General features: G+C 39.7%; 1 protein-coding gene across 1 annotated transcript in view; it reads left to right on the plus strand.

The window, feature by feature from the left end:
* Trpm3 (transient receptor potential cation channel subfamily M member 3) overlaps nt 1-21,530 on the plus strand; it is an 851,352-nt gene that overhangs the window by 634,689 nt on the left and 195,133 nt on the right. Inside the window, 1 exon segment of the mRNA XM_032891718.1 lies at nt 679-853. Coding sequence (XP_032747609.1) covers nt 679-853 — 175 coding nt within the window.

The raw sequence follows: 21,530 nt of genomic DNA on the forward strand, positions 1-21,530 counted from the left end.
TAGAGGCACCCAGCACCTCACTCAACAGAGCAGGACGCAATTATACAGAAAATCATTCGACCCAAGTGGTGACTTTTATGATGGTGGCATCGCTGAGATCTGAAGCTCAGCGGATCAACTATGGTCAGAACACAGACCCATAATCCAGGCAGTAGTGGACCAGCAAGTCCCTAATGACTTTAGTGGTTTGTTTTGGTTTACTTTGTTTTTGTTTGTTTGTTTGTTTAATACAAAGATATTTAGACCTTTCTACGGTAACCAGGGAGTTAGAAAATCTTAACTTCTATTTTCTTTTTACACAGAAAACTAAATTGCTAGATAGTTAAGACACTTCTTACATTAGGTTACAGCTACCAACATTTTGACTGCTAGCCCAGTCTTTCTCTGTGACCCACTGCCTTCTTCATGTATCCTAGGTTCTCAGGTATAAAGTGGGGTAAACTCTCCCCTTTGTGAGTTGTGGGGATTGGTTAAGGTCAAATGGACTTTCTGGGGGTGGGAATTCGGCTAATGAGTTCTCTACAAATGTCACTCAGCATTTTATCCCTTCATATCTCATTACCTCCCCCGTGCTCAGTAATTTTAGTTTGTGCTTTTTTTTTTCTCTTTTTGTTTATTTGGTTTGCTCGCTTTGTGTTCTTTTCTCTTTTTTCCTTTTCTTTTCCTTTTTTAATGCAGGAATCGGTCAAGGGGTTCCAGTGGTGGCCCTCATCGTGGAAGGAGGACCCAATGTGATCTCAATTGTTTTGGAATACCTTCGAGACACCCCTCCTGTACCAGTCGTGGTCTGCGATGGCAGTGGACGGGCATCCGACATCCTGGCATTTGGGCATAAATATTCAGAAGAAGGCGGGTAAGTAAATTGCCAGGTCCCTTGGGAGACACCTGGGCACAAAGCTTCTGTTTAAAGCTTGGGAAAGAGGACATCAGAGCATGTTCTCTGTGATTTAGCCAAGACCTTACAGTGTGGGACAGTGGAAAGGAAGAACAGAAGTCAACATCTAAATATCCCACGCAGTAACTATACATTTGGCTTTTATTGGGTTCTTATATCTACCGCCCTTCTCTACTCTTATCTCTTCCAAGCCCCCAACAAGAGAAAGAAGGCTATAGGGGAAAGGGGGCGTTGGTCTCTTTAGACTGCTTTCTGCTGATCAGGGTCAAGTTCCTAGGGCAAGTCCAATCTTCGTAGTTAGGATGTCTCGAACCAGCAACCCAGCAAACAGCAAAAGAAGCAGCAGCTGCTGCCACACCACTCTCAGTTCTGCCACTCTTATACCCTCTGAAGAGTCCCCATAATTCCAAACATAAATGCTCTTCAGCTGACAGAATTATGCCCCTTCCAGAGCATAAGATAAATCATAGTCATCTGCTGTGGAAAATCTGAAGCAGCCCCATATTCTATATCTGAGATTAAAACAAAAACATATTTAAGTAACATAACTGGGATTTTTACGAAATCCACATTCTCACTACTCTAGAGCATGGGAAATCCAGGAATGTCACATGGAGACCATGCTCATAATGAAGACAAGGGAAAGAAAGGAAGTCAAGGGATGTACTCTTTTATCCTCATCTCTCCTTCCTGTATCCTCCCTCAAGGAAAGAGAGGCAGGAACTGGCTTATGATGAATGAAGCAGACAGCATATGGGTAACAGAGCAGAGCAGCCTGTGAGATAAGCTGGGTACCTCTTAGGCGTGGATGTAAGCACCAAGCTGCCGTAAGCACATGGGCAGACCATGTTATCCGGTACTTCTACCTCACCCTAGAAGGTAAAACCTCTATAATTGGTAACAGCTCTGGTGGTCCTTTGTAAATTCCTCCCTGACCACTCAACCCCTATGTATTTTTCCGTGGACCACCAGCTCTTAAATGTCACTCTCTAATGTCCACCAGGAGAATAGTGTGGTCCAAGCACTCTGTCAGATTACGCAAGTAATTTAACACAAGGTATGCATGAGTTTAAAGAGTATAAACAGGGGAGTCATCCAGCTTTTGCTTTCAGTTGATGTTGTTTTGGGTTTTGTTGTTGTTGTTGTTGTTGTTGTTTATTTTCGAGTACTTCGTATGAAGAGCTGCAGACAAACAATCAGTGACTGCAGAGAGAGAGGCAGAATCATTCTTCTCCAGGGACAATCCTTGTCATTAGTTAGCAAATTCTTAGTGGTCATCCCTAAACACACACACACACACACACACACACACACACACACACACACACACAGAGGGGAGAGAGAGAGAGAGAGAGAGAGAGAGAGAGAGAGAGAGAGAGAGAGAGAGGGAGAGAGAGAGAGAGAGAGAGTATGTCATTTAAGTTCTAAACAACAACCAAGAAAACCTTTCTTACCCAGTTTCCCTAGTCTGTGGTTAGGGTGACAAAGAAGTTCCACAGGAGATAGGGCCTTTCATAAATACAGAGTAGTCCAATGTGATGAACTGTGCAGAACATTGGGATCAAAGAAAGAACAACCTGCAGTCGCTATAGCAAATCTAATGAGCAGGACAAGCCTGCAGCTATAGTAACACAATTACAGATGAGATAATTAGGTGGAAGACACTCTCTCCTCCACCTCCCTCCTCCCCAGACTGAAGAGATTTCACATCAGCAGCTACCTACCATCTGTGCTTTCCCCATCCTAATCCTTGGCCCTCCATTTACCCACTAAAACACTATGTCATCGAGTTCATACTGGAGCCAACATGTGTAAGCAACATGGGAAGCAATGGAAGGCCGAGGGCTTCTATCCCACTGGATGCCATGACAGTGATTTTATGCCTAGAGATCTGACAGTTCTAAAAACATCCTACTTGAAGTTAGAGCTTACTCATTAGCAAGTTTAATTAAATTGCCATCATTGTCTTCTTCAGGGGTAAGTACCGATCCATTTTATTGCTGAGGATGTAAACAGAGGACATTTGCCCAGTGATCTTTATGTTGACTAATAAAGCAGTGTTCGAGAACCTTAACTGTTTTTATTTCAAAAATTTGCCACAGTCCTCATTTCTTTAAATACAGCTACATGTTCCTCTTGTCTGGAAATAAACAGAATTAGAGAGTGTGTACCTTTTGACTGTTTGTTCCTCCATAGTGTTTGCAGGTTGATTTGTGTCATATACCCTCAAAACACATACAAATTTGCATTTGGAATGCAGCTTTCCCAGTCCTTCAAGATCAAAGAAAAGGGAAGATGTTCTCCACTGTTTCTAGCTATCTAAGACTATGCCCCGTGATAGTCTAAGTCCTATGCCTTTTATGTATCATTATTTTATGTATCATTATTTATCATTATTTTAATATGTTCAAACATATTAAAATCTCTCATAAGGTTGTCTCTGATTATTTCTGTTTGAATATGTGAGAAGTTTATGCACTTTAGAGTTGAGAGAGCACTACATGATTTAATCTAGTAGAGTAGACGTTAAACTCTTTACCTCAGTCCACACAACCCATGAGCTCAGAATAGCATTCCCCCTGGTTTCCTAGCAAAATTTGTTGAGGAAGGTTTTCTGACAGGTGCTTTTGTACCCGTGAAAAGTCTCAATGACTCCTTTAAATGTTTAAGTGCATGAAAGTTCCTCTGCTTTTTTTATTAATTATATTTAATTTTAATTATTGTGTATATTGCTAACATACAAAAACCAATTCATTACATATAATATTTTTTAAGTATTTCCTTTTTTCCTTTTCCTCTTATTGGATTTTTTATTTACATTTCGAATGGTATCCCTTTCCTGGTTTCCCCTCCAGAAACATGCTAACCCATCCCTCCTCCCCCTGCTCTCCCACCCACTCACGCACTCCCTCCCGCCTCCCTGTCCTGATACTCCCCTATACTAGGACATTGAGCCTTGATAGGACCAAGGGCCTCTCCTCCCATTGGTGCCCAACAAGGCCATCCTCTACTACATATATGACTGGAACCATAGGTACATCCCTGTGTTCTCTTGGGATGGTGGTTTAGTCCCTGGGAGCTCTGGCTCTGATCGGTTAATATTGTTGTTCTTCCTATGGCGTTGCAAACCCCTTCAACTACTTCAGTCTTTTCTCTAACTTCTCCATTGGGGACCCCATTCTTACTTCAATGGTTGACTGTGAGCATCTGCCACTGTGTTTGTCAGTCTCTGGCAGAGCCTATAATCTTGTGTCCAAGTTATGATTCCTTTCCCATGTGGATTCTTTCCTGCCCTCACCTAGACTGTTCTACACCCATCCCTAAATTAAGAATCAAAATGGTCATGTACTTCCAACTTTTTTTGGAATTCTTACTTCTATTTTATAGTCTAAGTATGTAAAATCACTGTCTATACAGAATCTACATAAATGTGAATCATGGCCAGTTATCAAAGAATATGAAATCACTCACATAATTAGTACAGAGACAATGAATTAAACATTATCTATTTAGGGGAGAGTTGAAACTTTCAAAGTATTCTGTGATACTTACAATACTTATAATAAATAGAAACCTGAAGGGGAGTCTTGTGTATATGTGTATCAGTACACGTCACACATACAGAGAGAGAGAGAGAGAGAGAGAGAGAGAGAGAGAGAGAGAGAGAGAGAGGGAGGCCATGCACAATGTTGTGATGAAAACCAGCTCTCTTAGGAGAACACTCATTGTGATAAAATGGTCAGAATGTTTCTGTGTGCCATCTGAATAACTTCCAGAATTGATCATGCTATTTCACTTGATAAGAAATTCTCTAACAACACACATGTGTAGAATTTAAAGTCATTTCTAAAGAACATTATTTTGTAGCAGTGTGCTTTCTTTACATGCAAAGAATAAAGATAAAAAGCTTGATCTTCATTCACCAGGAAGGATTTCTTCTTTGGTTTTCAGAATCCAACCAAGTTAAACATTCCGCTACATACACATATACATACATACAAATTTATATAAACAGACCTGTATAAATAAATTTGTCACTGTCCAAATAAAATTAGCTATAGGGAGCATACACATCCTAATTCCAAAGTTTAATTTATGACTAAATTAATATTTTTACTCCTCTGTTTCACTTTGGGAATTTATATCAAGGTTTAAAGTTAATTTCATTTGTGGGTTGCTAAATAAAACAGTCCCGAGGACTGTGAAACCGTCCATGCAACTACATACCACTTCAGTTCATGATCTTTGAGAAATGACCTTTCTTGCCTTACATTGTCATCTTTGTGACCTTTCTAATTTGTCGTTGAGATCCTTTCCAAGAATATGAATTGGAAGGAGAATATGAATTGAAAGAGAGAATCACTTTGGAAGTGAATTATAATTGGCAAAACTGATTGTCTTCCATGAATAAGATTGCTTGAGATAGAAACAGACAGACTGTGTCTATCACAGCGCAAATGGATTTGAATAAACTAGGAGACAATTGCAATTAAATGGTTTTTCTCTGTGTGATGCTGAGAATCAAATTAAGTTCTATATTTTGTCTTTTTTCCTCCCTATCTGTTCTGTGACATGTGGTACCTGAAGGAAACACCCCAAGTACATATTCTCCCTTATCATCATGATGTACATCCTGTTTACCTGTCAGAGTTCAGAATGAATCAAGTCTTTTCCATAACTAGTTCCATTACTATAGAAATATTGTTCAAATTCTGCTTCTTAGTCACAAATGACTAAGCCCCATAAATTACAAATATTAAAAGCAGAAAAAAAACTGTTAGACTTACTCACCCTCCCCTAGGACTTCATATGTTTGATTAAGCAGATGAACAGCATTGCCTGGTGTTTGGAACACCTTTCAGGGTATAGCGTCCTGATGTTGAAATCAGATCTGTCTTTGCCTGATAACTGTCAATCTTGAGTCTAAGGCTACAGAGAAATAGGACCTCACCCCTTCATCTGTCATGTCATGAACGAGTACCTGCCAATGATCACTGTAAGCATAGAATGCCATCTAAGTACATGTGTGCTCTGAATCAGTGTCCCTCATCCACCACAATTTTATTATTAGTGCGTGTGTGTGTGTGTGTGTGTGTGTGTGTGTGTGTGTGTGTGTGTCCAAAAATTATCACCTGGATTTGCCACATTTTAGATACTCTGGAAAAAGAAGCAGAACCATCTAGTAGCCAAAAAGAAAAACATACTTTAAGAGGTTTTTAATAATTTGCTCAAGACTGTTGGGAAATTATCAGTGACGCATATAACATTTATCGTATAATGTTTTAGTGGCATTTTAGTTAGGGACAGACTATAAAAAACATGTGAGCACTGCCTTACTCTTGGAAGTAGAAGAAATATTGTGATGCATGTTATGTGATATGGTATGTGGGGAGGTGTGGGGGTCTAGTAGGGATGACGATGTATGTGAAGATGCCTATGTGGTTTGGGGTAGGAGGGAAGGTATGGGTGAGTGGTATGGGAAAGGTATGAGAGAATATGAGCTGTACATGTGTGTGTATGTTTAAAAAAATCTTCTGAGACTTTTCTGCTTAAAGAAAACTTTAGAATTTCCATGGGTTCAAATGATGATTGATTGATTGATTGATTGATTGATTGATTTTGTGTTCCTTGCTGTTAGTCATTCTTTTTTATTTTAATTGAAAATAGGGGATATTTTTTATCAGCCAGGATGAAGGCCTGAGAACATCCACTAGCAATGAAAAGGGAAAACTTCATTAAATGGTTCCCAATTTTATGACTGAAAGATTTCTCGTGGAGATGTGAAAAAAGTTTGTTCTCTCCAAATATGCATCACATATCCAAAGACAAGAGAAAGTCATCTGGAAATCAGGCATATTAGGAACCCAGGAGCCGTAGCTCTTCCCTGGGGCACGCCATTCTGTGCGATGATCACAAATGTTTCCTCCTGCTGCTGCAGAGATTCAGGCTGACACTGAAGGGTGTCAAAAGCCCTACCATTTTCCTGTGTTACTTTCTGCAGAAAGTAATTGATCTCAATGGCCTGCACCCCAGCATGATATAGATGTAATTGGAATGTCAAGCAAGCAAGCAAGAAACAATGCCAACCATATTGATTTCAAGTGTCCATTTTAGTTTTTGTTAATTTCATCTGTCTCATCTCTTTTCTAGGATATATTTTCTATTAAAAAAAAAAGTGTCAAGCTGGTTCTTTTTCACTTTTCCTGAAAGAAATCATAGAAACAACAAAGACAAAGGACAGAAGGTGGTTTTACTGTTACTTTTGTAAACATCAACATTTATGGAGTACCTACTATGTGCATGGAGCTGCTGGAAGATGAACAAGGCATAGAGCCCTGGCACTCAGAGGCACTGTAATGAGTATTTAAGTACAGGACTACAGGATCACATGGTCACCAATAAAGAAACAGTGCTTAAGGAGCCCAGGATAAAACCCTGAGTGGGGCATTCCCAACAGCAGTTCAACAGTGTGTCAGTTATACATAAATGACAATATAATCGACCGAGTCCCTATTCCCCTTTCCCTCAAAATCTGTATTTAACCCAAGGGTCCATTGAATGGTAGATGAAGAATGGCTTTCTCTGTGTAACAACCCTGAAAAAAGATTTAATTCAAACAAAATGAAAGAAACTGGTAGAAGAGACTATATTTTGATATTACTATTATGATTTAGACTGACCTTGAACTCTAAACTCTCCTGCTTCCGCCTCCTGCAAGCTGGGATTAAAAGCATGAACTACCAAAAGTGAGAAGTGGTCAAGGAGAGAAAGTCTTTGAGCTGGCATACTAGTAGTGTGTGTGTGTGTGTATGTGTGTGTGTGTGTGTGTGAGAGAGAGAGAGAGAGAGAGAGAAGATTAACTTTATTTCTATTTCTATATTTAAATTCAATGTATTAAATGCAATAAAATTTAATAAAATAAGTGATGTAATATTTAATCACATATAATTCTATATAAATTTTTCTATCTTTACAATATGTATCCAAATGATTTAATTGAAAGCTTAGAGAACTAATAACATGACTTTTCAAATTCATCAATCACTGGTTATTTTCTAACACTTGTTTTAGGTACTGTGGGTGTTACAAAGCATAAATTTCCTCCATGGATGTGTATGCAATCTCATGTAAACAAATGTAGCAAACAGTTATCAGTGTGACGTTAGTGAGTTTTGAAGCAGCAGAAGGTACCACAGAGAGAGTCATTATCAATTTTCTTCAAAGAATATCACCCTTGTCACAGTGTCCACACTCTATGTGGCTAGAACGACTCTGTTTATTTAAGAAAGCACAAAGTATAATAAAACTTTTGTCGGACAGGTTGTTGTTAAATCTCCCCATACTGTGTCAACATGAGAAGGATGAAGCATTGACTTTAAAAGACTGATCTCAAGCATGCAGAAGAAAATACCATGAGGGGAAAAGATTTTATAGATCTAAGTTAACCAGTCCGATTCCTACATTAAATATGCTTTAAAATTGCTCAACTCTTGGCTCACTGGGGAAATGTGTCATTAAACATGAAAAAACTAACATTGTAGAAAGTATCTGGCTAAACAATATCTGGGACGAGCTCCTTTTTAGAGAGCTGCTGTTTGCAGTTGCCAGAGTACCCATCAACGCTGGGGAAGAGTTCAAAGTTGTCCATTAACTACACATGTCTGAGCAGTGACTTAGATGAACCCAATGCAGAACTCGACGAGCCATTTAAAACCAGAACCCACTTAATCCCAATGAGAATAAACCATGCTCCCCACTTAAAGAAGCTGACTTAGATTTCTCTGCTACATCTGGTGTTTTCCAAAGTAGCTTCCTCAGTCTCCGTACACATAAAATAAAGAAGTGAACAGATAAATACATAAACAGAATGACCTCAGATTTAATCCCTGCCATTTAGAAGTTAATCCTGAAGCATTTTAACAAACAGACCCTGCAGCAGATACTATGCTGGGTAAATTCGCTATCAATGGCACCACCAGTAATTAATGCCTGGAATGTTCTCATCAGATTTTCCCAGAAATCTACATGGAATTTTCAGATTGATCGGGGACAGCATTTCCATACACTGCATACAACATTGACAACCTGCTATAAAGCTCTTTTTGACAGAAAGAGCAGAAAGAGGGATAATGCATTGACGTAGGATCCAATGATAATGTGTACTAATCTTGCCAAAAGAAACAACAAAGAAAACCCCCTCCCTTTGGTTCCAGTAAAGCCTTTCCTGCATCTCTGAGTGGATATTCGTGCTTATTACATGTTCTTGGGATAGTTTATATAAAACAACTCTTCATCACATGGGGAAAACTCCATGGTCTTGAATAAGCATCAAGGAAACTATTGCTCTAAGCCCATAGCAGTCAAGATTCAGCGTGTAGAAATAGACCTAAGATTTGGATTTCTGTAAGCCTGTGATTGCTTTAGTTTTCATCCTTTGATGATGCACTTCAGTTTTTATCATTTCTGGTACAGAAATCACAAGGCATTTTCCTCTTGAGTGTCAACTTACATCAGTCGGTGATGGCTCCCTAAAATGCACTAAGAATGACTTTAAGGCTACATGTGGGCTCAGATGAAAGGACAGAGTATGATAGATTAACAATGAATCTAAGGGAAGAGAGGCTCTCACAGCCAATGTGCTGTGAATGCCTATTCTAGCCATGGAATAAAATGAAGGTCTTGTAAGTGCCCTCACGTTTCTAAGACTGTCAGACAAGCAACAAGGAGTACAATGAATTATCTAAACAAAGAGAAAAATAAGAATCCAAGTTACCTCAGAGATACCTGGGATACAAGAAACAGTTGCCTTTTTATCAATATGCCAAAACATATCAGTGTTTCAATTACTTGGCTGCATACGAATTTTGATGCATACATAATGCATGGGAGATAGAGGACCAGAAACAACTTACTACTGGGAAACTTACTACTGATAATAGATAAGAAGTGGCATTTTTTTAAAAAGTAAGAAGAATTAGAGGCTGGAGAGAAAGCTCAGCAGTTAAGAGCACTTGCTGTCCTTGGAGATGACCGATTTCAGTTCTCAGCATCCACATGGTGGCACACAACCATCATTGGCTCCAGTTCCATGGGACCCAATGTCCCTCTTCTGATCTCTTTGGGTACAAGAACACACATGTGTGCAGTCAAAATATTCATACACATAAAATAAAATAAGTTGCTTGAAATTTTCTAAGCAAGAATTGGTCCATCATATAATATGCAACAAAAAATAGAGGTTACATTTTTTCCACCATCTGAAAGAAAATAGGGTGAGAAGAAATACTCTGACAAACTAAGTAGAGACATAATGTAGCATTACCCTTCCCTAGCACTCCCGTGCCATAGCCAACATCATGTTTGACACACTAGAGTTAATTTTATATATAAATATGAGTATCTTTTATACATCATTGCCTGGCATCTATACACAAGAACTTGATGTAAGGTTTTTTGTATTTTGTAATATGAGATTGTTATGATATTGATTCCATTGTAAAAGTAAGGAAATGTAGGATGAAAAGGTCATGTCATTTGCTAACTTTCTCCTGGTGGCACCATGTTCTTCCTGGGCAGGCTGGGACTGAACTTCTGCTCTTAGCACCCATGCCATATTGTTTTCTAGGAAGACGGCCCAGTAACTGCAGGAGGCTTATTTTTCTCATCTTGTCTGAATTATTTCAGACAAGAAAGTAGAATGTATCCAACTTTCTTGTTCTCTCACATGCTAGTTAACTTCTCCTTTAAATAGTCTTGAGTGACCATTTAATGTATATCCATCAAGGGTGGATTCACAGGCTGGCCACCCCAGGGATTCAATATACTCCTTAAGCCAGCTCTAATTCCGACTTTGATGCAGAGCCAAGAACAATAAAATTCTGACTGTCCCCCTAGACTGGCTATGGGTAGTGTTCGCTGATTGGTTTTATTTGGAAGGAAGTCAGGATATTGCTTGACTTACAGTTTTGGCAGAAAATCTGCCTGACCATGTGGCAGTTGCTGTATTCCTTGGAATGAATCCTTTTTACTCTTGGGCACACTCAGCCACAGGAAAGGGAGGAGGGAAAATGACATACCCAAAGCCAGCACTGTTCAAAATCCTGCACTTAAATGTCTTACTAGTCCCAGCCCGAGGTGGAGCATTTGGCAATGCCGTTAACCTCAAGAGCAATGCAGTCCAACTGAACTTCCTCCGATGACAGAATCTGCCTCTTCGCCATCCATCAGACAGGCCCTGAGCACTTTGGTTACAGCTAAGAAATTGGATTAAATTGTAATTAAGCTTAAAAAGTCCCTTATAGCTAATAACAACCACACTGAATATCACAGTCCTTCATTCCTGCGGTGGGCTTTTACCAAGCTGAAGTGCTTGAATTCTGATCGATTTCCAGTGTTATTTAATATTGTATGCAATATTAGTTGAGAAATATGTTTTGAATAACTATTATAGTCTAAGCTCTATCCCAGGCACTGGTGAAAAATACACGAGGGAGCCAAAAGGATAAAATTCCATACCTTGTGAGGCTTAAAGTCTAGCAAAGATAGACAGATAGACAGACAGACAGATAGATAGACAGATAGACAGATAGATGGGTGGATGGATGGGTGGAGGGATGGATGGATGGATGGATGGATGGAGGATGGATGGATGGATGGAGAGAGAGAGAGAGAGAGAGAGAGAGAGAGAGAGAGAGAGGAGATATGGGATCAGCAAAGACAAAGTGGGAAAGCCTTCTCTCACCACTAAGTTGACATTCCAGGGCAGGGGAGAAGAGAATACAATACAGTAGTAATAGAGAGTGCAATCCAAGCAGCCAAGGAGTTTAGAGTCTAGCTCCATCTTACCCTGCCTTATGAACAGCCACCTATAGAACACAGAGTTCAAAGCTCATTCTTATTGTAAGAACTAACTTACAATATCACTTGCCACTCTCAGCCCCACCATGCTACTCATTTGTGTTTCCTTTAATACACAGGCCTGTGCCTTCTACCACGCATGGCTCCAGCTTTTCAAATCTGGAGGGAGAGACTTAAATGGGAAATGGTCCCTTTATGGGTACCAGTTATGAAACTCCTTGGAGAATACACTGTCTCATAAGTGTGTATATGTTATGTCCCATAACAGGCAGTTTCTCTTAGATCTACCTTACTAAGTACATAGAACCCTCAGGAATAGTCCAGATGAAGAATTTCTCCTAGGCTAAACATTAAACGAAGGTCAGAATTGCTATTTGTCTAATTGATTGAGGGCACTTTGTAGCTAGATTAGCTTTTTCAGTGACAAAACAATCTAGCCAACCTATATGTGTGTTCCATTCAATCTGTATCAACATTTTATCTATCATTTTCTGAAAAACAGCAACAGAGTTGTTCTTAGGGATTCTAATTGTTGAATATTTATGTGTCTTTCATTTAATTAAAAGGAACTTTGAGCATCTGATAAAAATGAGGAAATTGTATTAGGAACACAGTGTATTCCTAGAGTCACAGTACTGAATCTTTTTATACATAGACTAAAGAGCATTCTCATGGATATAGCAGAAGATAGCACTTGCATCCAGCCATTTTAGCAAGTCACAAGCTTTTCATCACTACACTGAAGTGAGCTTGTACATAGAGGTTAGCCTGGTTCATTGTCAGGCTCTTCTCACTCTCTTGTCTTCCTAGTCCAAATGGCTCTCACAAGCTATGTACACTTTTAATGATGTCAGGTTTTTTCATGCATAAAATAATTAAAGTCATTACCATTCCTTTATCCCATATTCAAAACTCTCCAGCAGAATCTTCCACATAGGGCCCTTCCTGGAAAATAGAGATGTCAGAAGTATCAAAATCTGAAAACCAGGAGAGGTATAATTGCATGAATTTTGAACCCCACCTGTTTGATTTTGACATAAGACTAGTTCTAGGGACCTTCTCCTGTCATCCTAATGAATATGATCCTGGGCTTTCCCCATTGAAAGCCTAGCCAAGTGATTTTTACTGGCGTTTTGCTTTCTCATTTAAAGATTTGTTTCATCCAACATTTATTAGACTGCTTCTTCACCAAATGGGTGGATTGTGTGCTAGGTGCCTTATTTCAGATCTGAGATACACTTCACTGGACCTCCATGAAGGTATGAAAGATTCTGAGGTACTTAAAAAAAATTCACTATCATCTGTGTGTCAGGGGCACTTCTAGGTATTTCTCAAACATAATCTTTGGGGCTACAAACATTAATCTTAGGGACATACTGGATCTGTAAATAAATGAGGAGATAGAGACTTGAGGAGTTGAATAATCTGTCTCAGTCCTCAGTAGGAAAGAAATGGATCCCAATGAGAGGCAACATACCAAAGTGTTTTAATTACATCACTAGATCTTCTACAGATTAATATCTATTATATAAATAGTACGTGTGTGTGTGTGTGTGTGTGTGTGTGTGTGTGTGTGTGTGTTGACATTCATGTGATAAAATTACTTCCAATTGCCAAAGCCATCAGGTTCCGTGTGAGAGAAATCACCTTGGTATCACTGGGATGCTATCTTCAGAACTTTTTTATGATAACTGCCCTGAGCAATGTGATAATAAAAAACCTGTTCCCAATTTTAAAAAAAACTGTGAAAAAAAAGCCAAATGTAGAATTAAAAAACAAAAGAAAAAATCTAAAAATAGATCCAAACGTAGGCTTCTCATCTGAGTGATGAATTCACTTCTAAGCAACCCATGACTTAAAAACAAAGACAGAAACTGAGGGTAAGTCTTAGAAGTGAATCTGATTGAACTTAAAGATGAAGTAATTCAGACTTGCAGGGGGGTTAAACTCCACACTGTTTCTTTCCTTTTCCCAAAGAGACCTGACATCTAGGCCAGCATGAAGACAAGGAACAAAAAGCTGCACACAAAGCAAGTAGCCCTTTGCTCATTCTGCAAGTCCACAAACACTCCTTTAAAGCTCCTCAAACCATGCACTCATCTAGAAGCAGAAGAACGTGAGGAAGCAACCACTGCTTTCAAGAATTCATAATCTACTGAAGGAAACCAACATTTCCGCACAGCATCAAGTATAGTATTTAACGTCGAGAGCTTTCAGAGCCTCTAATGAGTAGTAATTGTAGATTTTCACACAAGAGGTGGTTTCAACTGAGGTTTAAATGGACTTTGAGCAATACATTCAGAAACAGAGACCATTCCTTGCAGTAGACAGAGCAAGTTCAAGGGCACAAAGGCATACAAGATACCAGTTGGCTTGAGAGATCCTGTGTCTATGGGAAATTTATAAGGGTATCGGAAGACAGCCCAGGTTAGAAGAGAGACCACAGATAATCTTAAGAGACACGTGCAGGTTAAGAGGCCATCTGGGAGTGACGGGGAGCTATTGCAGAATTTTACGTGTGTTCTAGAATGTGAACCCTCTCCAGAAGAGCCACCTAACCAATCCCATGGAGGATGACCTGGAGGAGGATAGTGAAGAACCCATTAGCAACTGTTTTGTTCCAGCTGAGTAAGATGTGAGAGACTCAAGGCAAAGTCCATGGCAGGGGTAGGGGGGAGCTTGGACAGTATTTCAAAGTCAGTCCTGTCTGTGCTCGTGATTCTAACATGGGTTGCTAAAGCCTGCAGGTGCTATTGTTGCCTTACCACTCAAAGCAGACTCCAGTGTGAAATAAAGGCATGGAGGGAAACAACAGTGCATCATCAGTAGGTGTTGTTAAATGAATGAGTGAATGAATGAGTGAGTGAATAAATGAGTGAGTGAGTGAGGAATGAAGGAAGGCATGATTGAGTGAGTGAGGGAAGGAATGAGTAAATGAGTGAGTGAATGAGTGAATGAGTGAGTGAGCGAGTAAATGAATGGACAAATGGATGTGCAGATGTCTACGTGGGGTGTTTGCTAATCTCCATTTTATTATAGCTTAGATAAGTCTAAATATCTCAATTTTCCAAAAGCAAGAAAACACTGCAGTTCTTTAATCTCTGTCAAATGGAAAATTTATTTCTCTACAGAAATTATAATTCGTGACCAGCTGCCATCACAGGCCATTCTATCTAATGGAAAAGAAACCACAAATGACTTCTTCCTGAAAATAGAACAAAAAAGTTACAACAGCATTGCTATACACCAGGACCTTTATAAGGATGGACACATCTAACACAGATGTGTTCAGAAATACTTTACCACTTCCATGTTTCATATATGAAAGGTATAAATAAAGGGCTGAGTAATGTTTACGATCACACAGCCAGCAGGGGAGAGCCTATTCAAGGCTGTCCAGCCTCTACTGATGGACCATACTGTTACTTGTGGCAACAGAGTTATGGCATTTGAAACAAAGTGGAAACTTTTACCATAAACAGGAAGATTAAAAAAAATTGAAGAGAGGAGGGACAATTACAGCCATTCTCTTAGAACCTCATTTAAGGACAACTTTCAGTGCCCTTTATATAACATTCAGGCATTTTCTTTGGCTTCAAATAAATGATAAGAATTTCTGTTTCCTTTAGTAAAGTACAGATTCCGCTGGAAACGATGTCTTTTAGGCACCAAGTGTGGGCATTCACAGTTTTATTTATATAAGTAAAATTCTTCACACTGTCTGCAGCATCTAACAGCATCCGCAAGGGTCTCTGGAGGATGCTCTCCTCGAAAGCTGTTAATTAACCTCAGATTAGCTCTTAGAGTCTCGCTGAATTCTAGATGCATTTTTTAATTTTTCAAATCTAGGAACAAAAATCTGATATTGCCGATAATTACATTTATTCTGGGAGAAGTGTTTCTACATGTGGGCTGCATTCACAGCATTTGAATAGAACACTAATTGTAAAGTATGGGGCACGTTGCAAGCTATCCTAAGCCCTGGGTAAACACTGACCTGTTTTAAATTACTCCGTGACTCATCTAAACAGCTAGAGACCATACATGCAGCATTTAAATGGAACTGTAAATGCCGTGGTGCAGAGATTTTCCTCAGTCACAAAACCCTCTAATTTGAGGTGCACCCAAAATAACACTGATGCATATGGAGACACAAATTAGTGGTTTCCATAAATAAGATCACTCGGTTGTAGACCCAGTTCTAAAGCTAATTTCATGCCATATTACAACCATGTTTTGATGTCAAGAAGTTTTCAATCACTACTCTAGTGCTGCAAAAAAAGAAATCTAGCAAGGGGCTTGTCTCTAAATCCATTGATGTTCAAATATCATGGTAAAAAAACTTTCAATCTGTCCTCTCTTGGTGTTTTACAGTAGGAAAATGGGAAGAACTAAAAAATAATAAAAGTCTCAAGACAGCAGGCATCTCAAAATCACTAAAATGTATTTCCACAAAGTAAGACAGGGAAACCAAATGAACTTCTGTAGCGAACAGCAAAGGCTTAGCAGAGAAATACACAGGGGAGAATCTAAAGTCAGCAAAACCTGTAAGCTGTGAAGCGCTCGATCAGTGTCTTCTTCACTTACAACCCTCACTTAGTCATCTTCCCTTGGCCAAACATCCATATTCTCTCCCTCTCCCTCTATCTCCTTTCTTCTGTTCTTGTCTCTCTCTGCCTCTCTCTCTCTCTTTCTGCTCTGTCTCTCTGTCTCCCATGTGTGTTTCTGTGTAAATTACATATATGTATACACACATAGATGTATATATTATATATGTATATATATATTACATATAAAGGATAAGCATTTAATAATATCTAGCTGAGCTTACATTTCTCCCTGTGATGTGGGTAACTAACAGACTGGGTGGCCGAGTGATACACAGGAAAAGGAACACCATGGGACAGGAGTGAAATGAACAGATGCGGCTCATACACTGGAGTCACCGGCTGTGTGTCTACCACAGATCACTCCAGCACCTTAGACCAGTTTCTCTCTCTGCAAAGCAGATGCCTGCCTGCCTTGCAGACTGTTCTTCCATTATTTCCATAGAGTGTGGTAAGCCAGGAGGCGCTATGAATACAGGAACTGTTGGTGGAGGGGTTGTTCTTACAGCAGCGTCATTAAACCTACTCAGCCAAGGAATACGAGCTTCATGGCTGCTATTTCTCTGTTAAGAGGGGAGATTCACAAAAATGGAAGGCTTTTAACAGCAGAAAGACATGGAAAATAATATTTTTCCTCTTGGTATCATTAGAAAGATGACTTTTAAAGAGAGTTGAAGCAGAGTTGCAGTTTAGTGAATGTACCATGAGGCTTTGGGTGAACCAAGTCACCTTTGCTCCCCGAGTCAAATCCATTCTACATGTGACGGCCATTTCCTCCATCTTGTCTGTCCCATTAGTGATCAACATCTTCACGTTGTAATTCCAACTTATTACTCTCATTGTTTGGTTCTTCTTACTAACTGATTTAGCCAAAGCCACAACCTTTGTCAGATAGGAAATAGGACCCAACACTACAGAACTCTTTGAATCTTTAAGCTCACCTAACTAGTGAAAGCCGTGACTAAAGCCAATTATACATTATTTTTTAATTTTCACAAGCTGGCAGACGGGATGGAAGTGACAGACAGCTCTCTCAAGCAGTTAATGACCTCAGGGAATTTAGGTTTCATTACAGATGGCTGACAGTAGAGAACAAATTTTGAGTTGTTATCAAAATTAAACACCTGCGAATGAGTGATTGAACCTATCAAGTGGCTAGTCAGAAGAATCCCTTCTGTAGTTCATCATGTGCTACATTATACACTCTTGATTTCACAGAACTCTCTAGACCTACCCACTTGGGTTGCCTGTCAAGTAGACATATGACCAGCCATGACTGTTCATGCCTTGAGTCTTAGGAGAATTAATTAACACCACACATATGAATGGTCTCTCTCCTGCTGAAACCCTTCTCACTGCCATGAGGAAAAAAGCCACGGATCTCACAAGACATGGTGGCACTTGGCTGGGACTCTAGCACTTTGAAGGTAAAAGCAGAAGGACTGTGAATTTGAAGCTAGCCTGGGCACAGTAAGATCATGGTCAAAAAATAAATAAACTAGCAGTCTCCAGAGGCCCTCGTGATCTTGTCCTGCCAACTGCTCTCTGCAGCTCCATCTTCTCTTACCTTTTAATTTGCTCCCCATGTTAGCTCCCCTTTAGCTACTGGAACAACCAAAATATTCATCTTATAGAAGCATAAATGGTTTGGGGAAGGTCACAGTTTCACACATTTGAATGCATAAATAATTGCCCCATATGTGTGATGACAGATCTTAGCAGGAACATGGAGGAAAGCCATCCACCTCCTCCCTGGAACATGAAAGGCAGTTTGGAGCCCTTTGAGGATACACTTCCAACATCTCAAAACCTTCTGCTAAGCACCACATCTATATGAGTTATTTTTCTGTTGCTGTGATAAGACACCGGGACTGAGGCAACTTACTATAGAAGGAAAGGGTTATTTGAGGCTTACGATTCCAGAGGGCTGAGTCTATCACAGAGGGAGGAGGCAGCAGATAGAAATCATGACGGCTGGAGCAGAAACTGAAAGCTCTCGTCTTAAACTACAAGCAGGAAGCAGAGAGAGCACAGATGGGATGTGGCTTTGATACCTCAAAATCCAGCCTCAGGGACAACTCCTAAACCTACCCAAACAGGCACTGCCAACTGGGGACCAGGCTTTCCAACATCTGTGTGTAAGAAACACTGTCATTCAAAGTCCTTTGGGATCCCACCACCTCCCAATAGAACCAAACTGAGGCCACACCTTTAACGGGGAGATCTTTAGGGGTCATTTTGTGTTTGAATTAGAGTTCTCACATGCTTCAGCCATACTACTGTTTTCCCCTTCCCCAAAGCAGACCTATCCATGCCATTTTGTCTACCCCTTCCCATCCCTACTACCTTTAACCATTTCTAGTGCTCATTCCTCTGCAAGTACCAAGCAAAGCACCATGTCCTTCAAAGTTGTCCCGAGGTCACCAGTCACCATCTCCTTTACTTCTTTATCACTGACAGTTATGGCTGAACGCCTAATTCATTTACTTCTAATGCATTGGAGGCTGGGAGTGAATTATATCACATCTATCCATAGATTCTTGACATAAACCACAGTGCCAACCACCAAGCAGACATCCACATGAATTTTCTGAATGAATGAATGATGGATGGGTGGGTGGGTAGATGGATGAGTATGTGGATGAATAGATGGATTCACACATGCATGGATGGATGGATGCATAGATGGGTGGGTGGATGATTTTGAGCTCATTTGAAACTAAAGCCATGGTGTCACCCAACATCAGTTAATATTGAGAGAACAATTGGGACGTCTTTTCACTTCCTCAGCTGAACCTTCTCTAAATGTATATATCCTTTGACACTTCTCTTCCTGAGGGAGGAGTGGATGAGGGGCAGCGTGGTGGAATGGAAGAGCCCTGGACAGTGTTCTGCTCCTAGCATCACTGATTTGCCTGGTGGATCTATGTTGATGCTCTTTTCTTACATTGAAGGTTCTTCTTTCTTCCACCCTTCTCTGCCCTTAACTACCCTTCAATCCCTTAACATTAGGTAGAGGAGAAAAAGATCCCTGAATCTAATGTCTCTTTTTGTTTCTATCAAATAGCAACCAAGCCCCCTAAATGACCAACAATGACCAACCTGCCTCTCAGGGAACTTTATATACCCTCTGAAAAGTTCCCAGAATTCCAAATGTCACATAATAGCAGAAACCATCTACAGTTGGCAAAACCACACCTCTGCTAGAGCATGAGGCAAATCTGAGTCAGCTGCTGAGGACAATCTGAAGCAGCCCCATATCCCACACCAGGGATTAAAACAAAAACTTATTCTTATAATGTTTCTGTGATTTTTAAAAAAAAACAAAATTCTCACAGCTTTTTCCCCAATTTCTTAAACCATTAATTGTGCTGAGTGTAGCAGAAAATTGTAAACAGAGACATCTTTTATGAAATGGGCAAGTCTTTGTTTGTTTTGTTGTTGTTGTTGTTGTTTGTTTATTTTGTTGTTTTTCAGATCAGTGACCAAGATTTTCAGGAGAACTCTCCCATTCAATTCTAATCTTTATGCATTTTTGATGGTATTCGCAGCATTTCATTTTCTGTACAAACATAAACAAATCCATGTCCACAGAACTTTCCATTCAGATGTTAACACATCTTCATAGTACATAGGCTGATTTAATTCTTTTTTTTCTATAAACCAGTGTCTCTAGGCTGCTGTTCCTTTCTTGTTAACATTCAGAAAATTTAAAGTTATCAGAGCACTATTTTTTTTATTAACTTGAGTATTTCTTATTTACATTTCGAGTGTTATTCCCTTTCCCGGTTTCTGGGCCAACATCCCCCTAACCCCTCCCGCTCCCCTTCTTTATGGGTGTTCCCCTCCCAACACTCCCCCCATTACCGCCCTCCCCCCAACAGTCTAGTTCACTGGGGGTTCAGTCTTAGCAGGACCCAGGGCTTCCCCTTCCACTGGTGCTCTTACTAGGATATTCATTGCTACCTATGAGGTCAGAGTCCAGGGTCAGTCCATGTATAGTCTTCAGGTAGTGGCTTAGTCCCTGGAAGCTCTGGTTGCTTGGCATTGTTGTTCATATGGGGTCTTGAGCCCCTTCAAGCTCTTCCAGTTCTTTCTCTGATTCCTTCAACGGGGGTCCTGTTCTCAATTCAGTGGTTTGCTGCTGGCATTCGCCTCTGTATTTGCTGTATTCTGGCTGTGTCTCTCAGGAGAGATCTACATCCAGCTCCTGTCAGCCTGCACTTCTTTGCTTCATCCATCTTGTCTAATTGGGTGGCTGTATATGTATGGGCCACATGTGGGGCAGGCTCTGAATGGGTGTTCCTTCTGTTTATCAGAGCACTATTTAGACTATCCCTAGGGCTCTTTATTCTTCCTTTTTGTTTTATAAGCATTTATTTTAAAGTAAAATTTTATCTTTCTATTATGGCTTGCCCTGTAGGATTGTGTGGTATATCTGTAAGATGCTATATACTATAATATTCAAAGAATTGTTTCATCCTACTGGATACATATGCATAGACATAGTGTTAGTTTGCACAGGTATCCCAACAATAGCCATTATTTCCAGTAAATGTGTAATTACAGAATTGGCCTTCTTATAATTGCCTTGGCTTATTTCCAAATGATAGAAATTTTTTCTTTATACCTTAACTGTTAACATGATGTTTTTCATGAAATGTTGAAGTTTCTAACATGTTTCCTAATTGGTCAGGTTCCTCATTTCCTTGTGCCAATGGATCTGGTAAGCCTGTGAGAGACTGAATATGAGTGACAGAGAACAGATAGTTTCTATTTCTGAGTACCTGTTGCATTTGCATAAATAACAATGTTAATTCTAAGTTATCAGGAATGAATTCCTATGTGCAAAACAACTCTTTCAACATGTTGAAAGTCAGTAATTATATTAAGAGATTCAGGAAAATCTAATAATACCTGAAGAACTATATATGATTCTGATTTTTGAAATGAAGTAAGCTTTAAATTACTTTGCTTATTTTATCTGACTTATAGCCTGCCTTTCCAAACTTACTTGTATCAATATAGAATGTGGGTGCTTCGGGAACTGGCATTCCACTTACAATAGGTAGGAGAATCCAATAAATTCTTTTTATAAATTAAAATCAATTGCTTTTGGGATATTTGATGTTAATTTCTCCCAAATAGTTTGCTACAAGCTCTTTGCCAAT

Source organism: Rattus rattus, chromosome 2 (assembly GCF_011064425.1).
Source record: "Rattus rattus isolate New Zealand chromosome 2, Rrattus_CSIRO_v1, whole genome shotgun sequence".
NCBI lineage: Eukaryota > Metazoa > Chordata > Mammalia > Rodentia > Muridae > Rattus > Rattus rattus.